Here is a 12,306-nt window from a genome sequence, read left to right as displayed (position 1 = left end):
ATAACAATCTGCCTAATATCCTAACATCGAGGGTGTCCATTGGTGGGATAAATGACAAGGGAAGGCTACCATCAAGATTTCTCTACGTGGGGTTGACAAATTTCCAAGGTGGGGTTTAAGACCTTATGTTCTTCATTCACATAACATCCTACTCTTTAGAAAAGTGCAGGTAACACTGCTGCCAGGCAAATATCCCACTGTTCATACTGATCGTCAACAACCCTTTTTAATGGTGAGCCTGTAAAAATAATCAAGAACTTGTGCAACATGACAAATATGAAAATGTTTAGAAGAATTGTACATATTTAACCTATATTGCATTACTTACTGTTGGAGGGGGGGAGGGAAGGTTTTGCCAAGGTGAATGTTGAAAACTATTTTTGCAGGTATTTAGAAAAATAAAAAGCTATTAAGATAAAAATAAAATGTAAAAAAGAAAAGGGGAAGGGAAGCAAGTGATCATACCAGATTTTGAAAGTTACAGAGTGAATAAAATTAAGGAAGCTAAGACTCAATTAAAAAAAAAAATCAGGAACCACTGGGGTGATGAATGGCAGGGTTCAATTCTGAATGGACCGATTATTCTTTGTTTTAAGGATCTCTCAGATATTCATCCAGCTGCCCAAAGCTAGGGTCTAGAAAAGGCTTTTCAGTAATGGATGTTCATGCCTTGATTAGGGAGTTGTTTTCAACAGCTAAAAGGCCCATGCATCTCTCCCTAATAAGCAGGGGAGCAGATTCCTTACTGCTAGGCCTACTGTGAAATGCAGGTAGGACCAAGGAAATTTTGTTTTCCTGTGTCTTCATCTGAACCTCTCTAGCTTCCTCGCTTCTTTCCTAGACCAAGCAGCTTCTTTGCTCCAAACTGAGCCTTCTCCAGTGAAATCCCATATTCCTGAACTGAGTTCCTTGAACTTCAGGGTTCTCTCTAATAACGATCTAATTTTACTTAGCACTAATGCAAAAAGAAAAAAACAACCTAAACCCTAGCCATTTTATACTCATCCCCTACAAAAGTAAGAAGATTTTGAAGCTGACCATCCTTTTAACTCATCCCAAGCATGCACAGTGGCCCTGGACTTTGTAAGCACTCAATAATTGCTAACTGATGATGATGATAGTGATAACAATGACTTTTATGACCCGGGAGGGCTTTGAGCTCCTAAGAGAGGTTCACTCAGAGGCTAAGTTTTATTAAGATAGATAGAAGCCTCCCCAACACCAATGAACTCCCCCTCCCAATCCCCCATTCCTTCCCCTACCCAATCCCCTTCCCAATCCCGTTCGGGTCACCTTCTCCAATCCCCGCCTCATGCAACCCCTAGAGGATCTAACCAACATCCTCCCCGAACACCAGCCCAAACTCCTCCCATATCTCCCACTTCTCCCTCTTCTCGAATTCCAACTCCTGCTGGAATTACTTCTCCCTCGCAACCTTCAAGGGTTCCTTCTCAAACTCTCACGCAACCTCTAACACCATCTCCCTTCCAGGCCCAAAGATCTCCCTCCCGGGGTCTTTCTCAGACACCCACTCCACCTCCCTCTAAATCCCCTTCCCAATCCTCCCAGATATCCGCTAATTTTGCTCCTCCTCCTCTGGTATGGCCTACTCGGACTCAATCTCCCCTTGTCCCTTCCCAAATCGCCCCCTTCGTTTCCCAGCTCCTTACCTCAAATCCTTATTTTCAGCCCCCTACGATCCCCATCCCCTTTACCCCTGGCTTCTCCTGTCCTGCTCCTCCCGATAAATCCAAGCCTCCTGATTCGCTTTATTATCCAGTTTTCCCGGCTCCTCCTCGCCTGCCTCCTCTTAAGCTCACTTACCCTCCGTCTAATGGGCTGCTCACACCTCCTAGTTCTCTAACTCACCAGCCTTCTCTGGACTGTTTCACTTTAACAAAGCCCTATCAAGCTCCTACCATAATACCTGCAACTTTCTATACCCCCTTCTCCCGACACCATCCTCATCCCCGAGCCCATCGTCGCCGACGTCATCACTCCCTTGCCCCTTTATCATCTACGCTTCCATTTTCTGATATTGGCTATAATCGTACTGTACATTTCTACCGTGAAAACGCCTAGGCCACAGACCTATTTTGGACCAGATGCCTCTGCGAGTAAATTCAAGCTGCTCCATCCAGAGTTCATCAGCTACCTGAAAGAGAGGTATGGAGGGTGGCCAGGGCCCTCGCCCTTCCCAATGCTCACATCCACTTCCTGACCTTGGTCTCCTGCTCCTAACACTTTCCTTCCTCCGGGGGTGGTCACTCCTTGGTCTAGGAACTAGCCATCTTCCTGCCCCCTGCCTCTCTGTACTTCCAGTGTCTGATTCCTCTCCTATACTAGCCAACACTGGCTCACTAAACAACAGGTCTCAGTGTCCATAAGGTTTGGGGCTTAAGGGAATATTGTCATCTATTCCTTTCATAGATACTAAGAGCTACAGCAGGAAGAGACCTCATAGGCCATCTAGACCAAGCCTCTCATTTTATAGGTGAGGAAACTGAGGGCCAGGTTACACAGGTTAGTAAAGGATCAGGAGAGAGGTTTGAATCTTTCCTGTCCAGAACTAAGGCCCTTTCCACTATACCATGAATTGTCTGTTCCATTGTGATTTGGGGACAAAGGACAATTTTAGGCCTGGGCTCAAACTCCTCGATAGTTTACTATGGGACTCCCTCAAATATAGAGTTAATACATTGTTGGTGGAGTTGTGAACTGATCCAACTATTCTGGAGAGTAGTTTGGAACTATACCCAAAGGGTTATCAAACTCTGCATACCCTTTGACCCCACAGTTTTTCTACTGGGCTTGTATCCCAAAGAGATCTTAAAGGAGGGAGAGGGACCCACATGGGCAAAAGTGTTTGTGGCAGCCCTCTTTGTAGTGGCAAGAAACTAGAAACTGAGTGAATGTCCATTAGTTGGGGAATAGCTGAATAAGTTACGGCACATGAATGTAATGGAATATTATTATTCTATAAGAAATGATCAGCACAATGATTTCACAGAGGCCTGGAGAGACTTACATGAAGTGATGCTAAGTGAAGTGAGTAGAACCAGAACATTGTACACGCCAACAAGAAGATCATATGATCAATTGTGATGGACGTGGCTCTTTTCAACAGTGAGGTGATTCAGGCCAGTTCCAAATAGTCTTGTGATGGAGAGAGCCATCTGCACCCAGAGAAAGGACTGTGGGAACTGAATGTGGATCACAACATAGTATTTTCACCTTTTTTGTTGTTTGCTTGCATTTTTTTTTCTTTCTCATTTTTTTTTCTTTTTGATCTGATTTTTCTTATGTAACATAATTGTGGAAATGTTTAGAATTACTCATGTTTAACATATATTGGCTTACTTGCTATCTAAAGGAAAGGGAGAAGGGAGAAAAATTTGGAGCACAGAGTTTTCCAAAGTGAATGTTGAAAACTATCTTTGCATATATTTTGAATAAAAAGCTATTTTTTTAACTTAATTTTTTTTTTTTTAAAAGGTAATGACCAAGTAGGGGAGAGGAAGACAGCGGGAAGTGATTGGGGTGGGCTCCATTATACAGCAGCAGCTTCTAATTACTATCAACAATAATGGGGTATACAAGCCCAAGAGATGGGCTAGTTATGTGTTGATATGGCTAGTAAGCTACACGTACCAAAGACATTAGGAAAACTTCCTAATCCATTTATGTTAGTTGTCACAAAAACTGCCATACCATGCATGGCCAGAATTTTTTTAACTGCCAGAGGTCTCTGATTTGCATGGATTGAATTTTTTTATGTGAAAAGTCATAACCTCTCTTTTTACCTCCAGGTTTTTGAAATCAGAACTCATCTATAAAAAATATGGGTACCTGTACATGCCTAGTACTGGGGCCCTCATCTTGCTGACAGCTTTGCATACTTGTGACCAGGTAAGGGTTGCTCCTTTTCTCCTAGAAAAGTCCAGTTATATCTAGACCAGAGCCATGAGTAAACCTGATTATTCCATGTTGATGTTTACAAGAATCATAGGCCTGGAATCGGTTGCCTGAGCAACTTCTAAAGAAGTTACCCATGGTAACCTTTCCAAGAAACTAGCTAGAGAGCAGCTAGATGGAACCGGTTAGGTCACTGGTCGTAGAGTCAGAAGGTTCTAAGTCCAAATCTGGCCTCAGACACTAAACACTAATTCTGTGTGACTATGAGCAACTCACTTAAAATTCCAATTGCCACACTAAAAAAGAACCAACTCAATATTGCTAGACAAAACTCTATTCATCCTGTGCTAAACTTCTAGGGACTTAAATTATTTTAACCTTTTCCCATATATACCCTTTCCAACTCGATTCCCTTATCTCAGGAAATGTGCAGCTACAGATGATCAATAACCATCTTCAAATCCTTTTTTTCCCCCAAAAGAGGAATGAAGTTATCCTTGCCAATTTATGGAGGTCCAAAGCCTCAACTGCTACTACTAACTGCATCTTTCTTAGTAGATATACCCAATAGGATCACCCCAATTTGCATCCTATTCTCACATCTTTGTCACCTGTTCATTTGCATATTAAATTGGTATTTATTGCATGACATAGTACTTACAGGGTGATGTTACTTAGGTTCAAATTTTCCTCTTCCACTACTTGTTACAATAAGGAAATCACAATCCCTCCCTGGGTTTTATTAATATTGGCAGGTTGTCCCCACCATAATTCAAACTTGACATCCTACCTTTCCTGATCTACTAAACCCTTTCCCAATAGCCAAGTCTTATCTCCTCAAAAACCCAACTTCCTCTCATTTCCTTAACCCCTATAAATCTGGCTTCTGACCTCATATTTGAAATTATTTTCCAAAATTTATGTGATAACTACCAAATCTAAAGGCTTCTTCTTTACCTTTGCTACCCCTGACGTTAACCTTCCCATATACTCAGCCACATTGCTCTCCTGGTTAAGACTGACTACTCTTCACTAACCTTGGTTGAAATGAACTCTTTCTCTCAAGCACCCAAAGAACTCATTCAATTATCTCTAAGCAGTCCTAGCACTTCTCTGGAATTGCCTATTGGACGTTTCAAAATCCATGTCCTACAATCATCTCAAACTCAAGGTCTAAAACAGAATTCTGCCCCTTTCCCAAACTTCCCTATTGTTTCAGCTATCATACTTCCATTCATATTCTCTAATACTTGACTGTTCTTAATCCACCCCACATCAAATCAATTGCATTCTTGTTCATCTCAGCACACAGATCTCCCCAGGAACCTTTTTCTGCTCTAAAATGTCTTCTTTGGGCCTCTCAGACGCATCTATTTCTTCTCCGAAGCTCCCCTTTTCATCCAACACCAATGTTTTATTTTCTCCCCATTCTCCAGCCATTCCCTATTGGATATATGATCAAATGCAGTATTAGCCACTTCGGCTATTGTGAACCTGACTCATCTTTGCTTTTGTACTTGCTGACCTCCAATACAAAATTCCTCACTGCCATCTCTCCTACATTCTGGTTTCCTTTAGCTCAGCTCAAGCACCTTCTTGAAGCCTTTTCTGATTGCTTACTGAAGTGTCAAGTGTCTTGAGGTCACATTTGAAATTGGGTCCTCCTGACTTCAGGGGTGGTACTCTATCCACTGTGCCTCCCAGCTGCCCCCATCTTAATGTATATTCTGTGTTTACCCCTAAGTACACGTTGATTTCCTCAGAACATAAGATCTTTGATTACGGCATTACACAACATAGTTTAATAAATGTAATTATTTTTTGAGCCAGGGACCAACTATAGCTTCCTTTTTTCACAGGATTATACATTTCGTAGGACTAAATGCTTTGAATTAATTCAACTTTTCTTTTGCAGGTCAGTGCCTATGGGTTCATGACAAGCAATTATCAACAATTTTCTGATCATTATTATGAACAAAAAAAGCGGCCTGTGGTGTTTTATGTCAATCATGATCTGCGCTTAGAAAGCAATCTGTGGAAGAATTTGCACGAGGCAGGCATTATGCATCTATATCAGCGCTGAATCCAAAGCCAAGCCAAGTCAAGCAATAACAAACAAGATCAGCATTTCCTTACAGTCACTTAAGAATTAACAGATGGTTTGCAGGAGCATTATCTTGAAATTGAAAAATGCCCTACTCTAAAATGGAAATGAAAAATATACAACATGCAGCCACAGTTAGGCAACTGCCATGCCTTGCTGCTGATTCTCCTGCATTTTAAAGCAGGTAGTAGGTGCTATACTCATTTGGAAATGAGAAAATGACATATCAAACCCCTCTTTCCCTCACAATAATACAAAAACCATAAAAAAATTTCTTAAAATACAAAATTTCAAGAACAATTCAAGAATCATTCAATAAGTTAACAGCAGGTCTCTAAGAATAACATCAATTCCTGCAAGATTAATTTCTGTCCAATAGGGAGGGGAGGGGAGGCACTCCCACCTGAAGAATGGGTGGATAATTGTAATTTGAAACATTTTCCCACTATAATTACATAAATATTAAATAATCTTTTTCTTTTGTCTTTTTTGCTATCGTGTAAGAAGACAGAGAATCTGGTGGAAAAGGGGAATGAGGGTGGAAGTTAGAAATGTGAAAATCACAACTAGCATCCAAGAGTCCTTTCAAGTTTCTCATTTTTAGATTTTTTTGGTAGCCAATTATAAGGATAACTATTTGCCTGCCAACCCTGTTGCATAAAGCAAAAACTATTATAATTATTGGCAGTCAGAACTGAGTGTCTTCCAATAACTGGCATCTAAGAAGCACATTCAGAAAGTCTATGTTGAATGGGAAAGTTTCTCATACTAACCTAAATGGTTACAAATCTTACTGAGCCTTCTTAATAATGCTAGTATTTCCCACTTTGCTGTTAATAATGTGTTTAGGTGAAAAAGATTTAGGAACTTAGGGTACTTATAATGAAACAGGTTTTCAAGTAATTTTATTTTTTCAAGTACATATACATATAGTGGACAAGCAAAAAATATAAAAATATAGTAAAGTTGGCCAGACCCAGCTTCAATAGTAGATAATACCTGTCAAAAGGGAAAAAAAAAAAAAATGAAATGTCAAGTCAATTAAATGGTTAACATATTTCTATGTTATATGTTCTATATGTCTCAGAATCTGAGAATATATAAATGAGGGGTGCAAGGAAGACATGATTTATATGGGCAGAATCTTTCAAGTAGATTACATACTACTGGGAGTACTAGACTATCACAAGACCAAGACTTGAGCTCTGGCACAACTACTTAATAGTTACATAATCTTGGAACTGTAATCAAAATAGGCAACTTTATCATGAGACAAGCTTGGAGTGGCAGGCTCAAGTGTTGAGTTTAATTTCAGTATCCTTCACCATGTTTTATGGTGAAAGACTTGTACTATCCACCTCACAAGGTCACAAATAGTATTTTATAAATTGACACTATATAAATTAGAAATGTGAGAATAATTACAGAATATTTAGGACATCCAAATAATATCCTAAATCATCCTATTAGGATGAAAAATATCCTATTTAGGATATTATTTTTTAGTCATCAACCTATTTCACTGTTTTACAAGTTAATGGGTTCAACTCTCATGTCCAAACTAAAATCAAAGTGGCTGTGGCAAAAATATGACATTAACTATAAAATGTGGGCATTTTATAGTTATTATTATATTACCTTCTTTTCTTTCAGTGGACTCTTAACAAAGTTCAAGAAAAGACATTAAATGTAGAAAATCCAGGGAGCTACAAGCACCACCCGTACAAGCTGCTTGCTGTGCTTCGGTTCTAAAGCTACCTGGAAGACTGCCACATGCCAGAGGTCCTATTCAAAAAGGATGCAGAGCCAAATAGCTAAGCAACTGAAATTGAGTATTGTACCACCCTACTGTTCAGTTCAAGGGAACTTGAGTTAAGGGAAATGGACAAAAGAGGATCAGTTAGTGATTCAGCATTCCAGGGCACTGTCTACTTTTAACTGGCATAAAACTTGACATTTAGGTCTTCCCCAGTAAAAAGGCATTCTTACTACTATACTATTTGACCAAGATCTTTTTCTTACTCTTGACTATGGTATTAAAGCAGAAAATAGTAACATCTAAGTAATTATCTTAAGGAGAATGACGTATAGGTATTCTATAGAAAATAGACCCAAAAATTAATGTGAAGGGTGGAATGAGAGGGAAATGAGAAAAATCAGGTTAGAGGGAGGCAGTGTTTACTAAGACTGATTAAGGGCTCAAGAAATCTAACCTCAAAGTTCTAGTTTTAAGATCTCAGAACTTCTTTAAAACTATCTAAAGATTGTATAACCCACTTCTGCTTTAGATATAAAGCAAGACAAAATTGGTGAATCTTACCTAATGCAAAATTTACTCAAAGGGCAGATAACTGCTTAGAAGTTGGGGTTTGGGGTGCAAGAGATAACCTCAGATAAAACATTAATGCATTGTAAGAGTAGTGATTTTGGGAGAGCAATTTGGAACTATGTCCAAAGGGCATTAAAGCTATGCATACCCTACTGATTCTAAGACGTACATTTGAACTGGATTTCCTGATTTAGGGTAGAATTTGGTTATAGGTCATTAAACAACAATGGCAATACAAAATGTACATTATGGACAAGAATCAAAGCAGTACAATTTTATTCTGATTAATTCAGAATCTTTACAAAAAGGTAAACTTCACAGTTTACATGTAAACAGACACAAGGCAGCACCAAGTTACTAAGCCTCAGAAGTGATTTGCTTTCCCTTCAGTTAAGTTTTCAGACAGGGATAACAAAACATCATTGGCTTTTGGAGCTTTCTGGGAACAAAACATTCAACAACTCATATTTCAACTTACCTTAAGGCAAAAACAGATCATAACCATGTCCAGTGTACCACATAAATCCACTAAGGCCTTTTTGATAATCTGCAGAGCACCAAGCTTCATATTTACCTGCTTTAGAATGGAGAACAAGTTTTTTACTCCTAGCATAAATATGCTTCTACCATCTATGTTGTTGTAAAATCTTCCATCTAGGAATAAAATGAATCCTCAAACCATAACCTTCTGTTCCTCATCTGCAGATGAGGAACAGAAGGTTATGTTTTGGGTATAGGCTACAAAAAAATTAGCACAATAAAACATTTATCTAAGTTAACCTTTAAATTGATAAATCCCATTCCTTTAAATATAGCATTTTAAAAACAAGCCAAGCTTCAGGAAATTCTCATTCTACATTTTTCTTTTTCAGACTGGGATAACTTCATAACATCATCAGCTCAGCTGTTATCAACTCATCAACCTTTACTTCAGGGCTCTTAACCTTCAGCCTGTGAACTTTTTATTTTGAAAATCTGATCATTTTCAATTGGCTCCCTTTGCTATCCTATGAATTTTATGCCTTTTAAAACACTTTGCTGAAGACACCATAAGCCTCAGAATGTTAAAAAGCGACCATAATACAAACAGGGCTAAAAACCTCTCCCCTTAAATAAAAAGTTTTAATACAACTAGTCAAAAATCCTTTTTTAAAATAAGCATCAATCTAGTGTGTTTCAGGAATAGATATTACATTTTTCTTTCCCCCTGGAAAACTATTGTAATGAATCTTAAGACTAGCATTAACAGTTACTTTCTATTTTAACAGTTTTCTAAGAATATAAAGGAAAGAGGCCTGACTGCCAGGCAAATGAACTGTTTTGCAAACACCCAAAAAATTAGCACAAGAAAGTTGAGTACAATTGTTCAGAAAACACCAAGTAATTAAATTATTTTATGTTTAGAGGTTATAGTCTATATGAAAAGGGAAAAAAAAAATGGTGATTCCTGTTGCCTAACTGCAAAAGGGGGGAAAACACAACTATAAGGGTATGGAGCTGAGGGAAGGGAATTGGGACCAAGGGACTGTAAGATTAGTCACACCTTAAATTAGGGAAGAGACAGGAATGCCACTGAAAAGCATTTTCATAGAGGAGTAGGTGTGTTTGCAGTGGGAGAGGGGACCTCTCAAAGACATATGGTCTAGGGGTTTGTCTTTAATAAATATATCCCTATAGGCAATTTTCCACCGCGAAAGACATGAGTTCTTTCACTTTTTCTGCATGAGTCTTTTATAGAAAATAGACCCCAAATTTTGTACAGGTCATAAAATCACAAGTAGAATGGACTTGGCAAACATCTAGCAAGACCCTTATAATTTTACTTTGTTGTGACTTATTCGACTTAATGAGAAAATAAGACTAGAAAACCTAGGGCTACTAACTCATCATTCAATACTTTACACTGATCCCATTGTCCTTAGTTATTGGCTCCCAAACAAAAAGGCCAATAATAAAATCAGTACTTAAAGAAACCCGCCATACTTTAATAAGACAATTTAAAATACTTACTCTTTGAATACAGAAGTTGGAAGATTTGTATTCTTTAACATTTCCAGAAGTCTCTCATTTGCTTTTTTTTTTTTTAGGGTCCAAAAACAGCACCTGGCAGACAAAAGATGTATACATAAGAATCTTTATACAACTTCAAGGGGCATTTACTCGAATTAAGTTTGCAGAGCTGGGCCTCAGCGAGACAGAATCCACACAAAAGATTCAGACAGGGATAACTTTAAAATCATCATTAGCTCAGCTCTCACAAAACTTCTAAAACATAGGCCAAACCAAGACAAGTTTTCCAAATATTCTTTTATCATTAGCTAGCTTTGTAATAGAAAGCACAATTCTAAGAAAGTTATTGGTATTTTCAGTGGCAAGGATCATTGATTTAAAAAAAAAAATCAGAGTAAGAAACATACTCAGGTCATGTAGTTCAACTTCATTGTACAGGTAAGGAAACTGAGGAACAGTGCCAGACTATTAATGCAGTAAATGGATCCCTCCACTTCAATTGCTGCCACGTGGAACCTTCTAATACTTTTGTGAACATGGTTTTTTCTTTTTCAATATAAGACGAAGCAAGATTTGATTAAATTACAAATAGATTTGTTGAGGATTTATTGAAGGGTCGTGCCCTAAATTGTATTTTGTCTCCCCGCCTCCTACAAAGAGAGACATTAGGTATGTCTGGTTAGTTGAATGAATGAACCCTTGGTTCTGAGGCAGGTAGGAGAAATGGTCAGAACTGGACCTAAAATGTCTAATTTTTACACCTTTACACCCACGTCAAACCTCTGGACTTCAGTTTCCTCATCTCTAAAATCTAAGGATTGTTGTGCTCATTGATCTCTGAAACGCCTTCCGATTGCAAACATTTCATTCTACGACACCCACCCATCCTCGCACGGACTCGATCGCGTCGCCATCACTTAAGAGAAAACGGCTTTTCTGTTCTTCCATTTCTGTTTCCCGTCCAATCCCTTCTGCCATCCACGCGGCCTCCCCTTTTCCCAAAGCAAACGCAATGCCTGCGGAAGACAAACGGGGAAGTTTTCGGGGTGCGGATGGGGGAGAAGGGGAAGGGAGAGTCGGCGCCCTCGTCACGCGCCCACGGGACGCCCGAGGCACAGAGGCCGCGTCCCCCCGGGAGGGTCCGAGGGGATGCTGGTTATTAGTCTTCAAGCGCCGCCCCAGAGCCAGACACGACGCCAAACGCAAGGACGTAAGGCAAGGACAGTCTCTGACCCAAATATCGGTACTTGCCAGCTAATAAAACAGACAATTCGCAAACATCCTCGGACGCGCCCGCGGAGGGCAGCCCAGCGGAAGCACGTTGCGGGGGGGGGGGGGGGGGGGGGGGTAGCGTCTGCGAGGGCCCGGGCAGCCGCGTTCCGCATGAGGCCTCTCCGAGCCTTCTTTTAGGCGCCTGACCTCTACATTCTCTCGTCGCGCCCGTCATACCCACCATGAGCCGCCGCCTGGGCCTCCGCATCGCAGCAGGCCAAGAAGAAGCGACCATATCCACGCCGTCCTCACCGGTGAAGGGCCGGAAACCAAAAAGACTCGCGCTTCCCGTGATCTCGCAAGTCTTGGCTACCAGTCTCGAAGGAAGTGTCGCGAGACTGGCAAAGGACTTTGGGAAATGTAGTCAGGAACGGCCCGTCACGTGACAAACTTAGGGCTGCTCTTTTCTAGGCCTCTTAAGAGGAAAAGATATAAACATACGTTCATTGAAGTATCCGCTTTTTTTTTCTTTTGAGGCCGGTGTCAAGAGCATACCTTCTTCCAAACCGCTTCCTCTTGCGCCATCGTTATCCGCGTTTTTAGCATACGTCATGGATACGGGGCTAGACCGGAGTCCGGAAGACCCGAGTTCAAATCCAGCCTCAAGACGCTTCCTAGCTGGGTAACCCTGGCCGGAAGGTGTGCCCGCCTGCCTCAGTTTCCCCATCGGTGAAAT

The 12,306-nt window shown here is 40.3% G+C and overlaps 1 protein-coding gene, 1 long non-coding RNA gene and 2 other non-coding genes across 5 annotated transcripts in view; 1 reads left to right on the top strand and 3 right to left on the bottom strand.

The window, feature by feature from the left end:
- The window catches only part of ST6GALNAC2 (ST6 N-acetylgalactosaminide alpha-2,6-sialyltransferase 2), a 65,803-nt gene extending 58,942 nt beyond the window's left edge, over positions 1 to 6,861 (top strand). Inside the window, exons 7-9 of the mRNA XM_012548508.3 lie at positions 2,083 to 2,166; positions 3,810 to 3,909; positions 5,831 to 6,861. Of these exons, the coding sequence (XP_012403962.1) occupies positions 2,083 to 2,166; positions 3,810 to 3,909; positions 5,831 to 5,998 (352 nt within the window). The 3' untranslated portion in view covers positions 5,999 to 6,861. The remainder of the gene's footprint in view (positions 1 to 2,082; positions 2,167 to 3,809; positions 3,910 to 5,830) is intronic.
- A 32-nt stretch (positions 6,862 to 6,893) lies between these two features.
- Positions 6,894 to 11,923, bottom strand: LOC100924406. 2 transcript variants are annotated; one of them, XR_004233827.1, is made up of 5 exons: positions 11,812 to 11,923; positions 11,241 to 11,374; positions 10,359 to 10,451; positions 8,827 to 8,925; positions 6,905 to 7,018 (listed from the first exon to the last, which is right to left on the bottom strand). It is a non-coding gene; the product is annotated as an uncharacterized LOC100924406 (long non-coding RNA). The 2 variants fall into 2 exon arrangements; XR_004233828.1 differs by lacking the exon at positions 11,241 to 11,374 and having other exon boundaries at positions 6,894 to 7,018; positions 11,812 to 11,914.
- LOC111720544 lies at positions 9,179 to 9,252 on the bottom strand. The gene has a single exon (XR_002770189.1). It is a non-coding gene; the product is annotated as a small nucleolar RNA R38 (small nucleolar RNA).
- Positions 10,528 to 10,599, bottom strand: LOC111720543. Its single transcript, XR_002770188.1, has one exon. It is a non-coding gene; the product is annotated as a small nucleolar RNA R38 (small nucleolar RNA).
- Positions 11,924 to 12,306: the final 383 nt, after the last annotated feature.

The sequence above is a fragment of the Sarcophilus harrisii genome, chromosome 4 (genome assembly GCF_902635505.1).
Source record: "Sarcophilus harrisii chromosome 4, mSarHar1.11, whole genome shotgun sequence".
Lineage (NCBI taxonomy): Eukaryota > Metazoa > Chordata > Mammalia > Dasyuromorphia > Dasyuridae > Sarcophilus > Sarcophilus harrisii.
The sequence above is the reverse complement of the archived record's forward strand: the minus strand, read 5'-3'. Positions and strand labels throughout refer to the sequence as shown.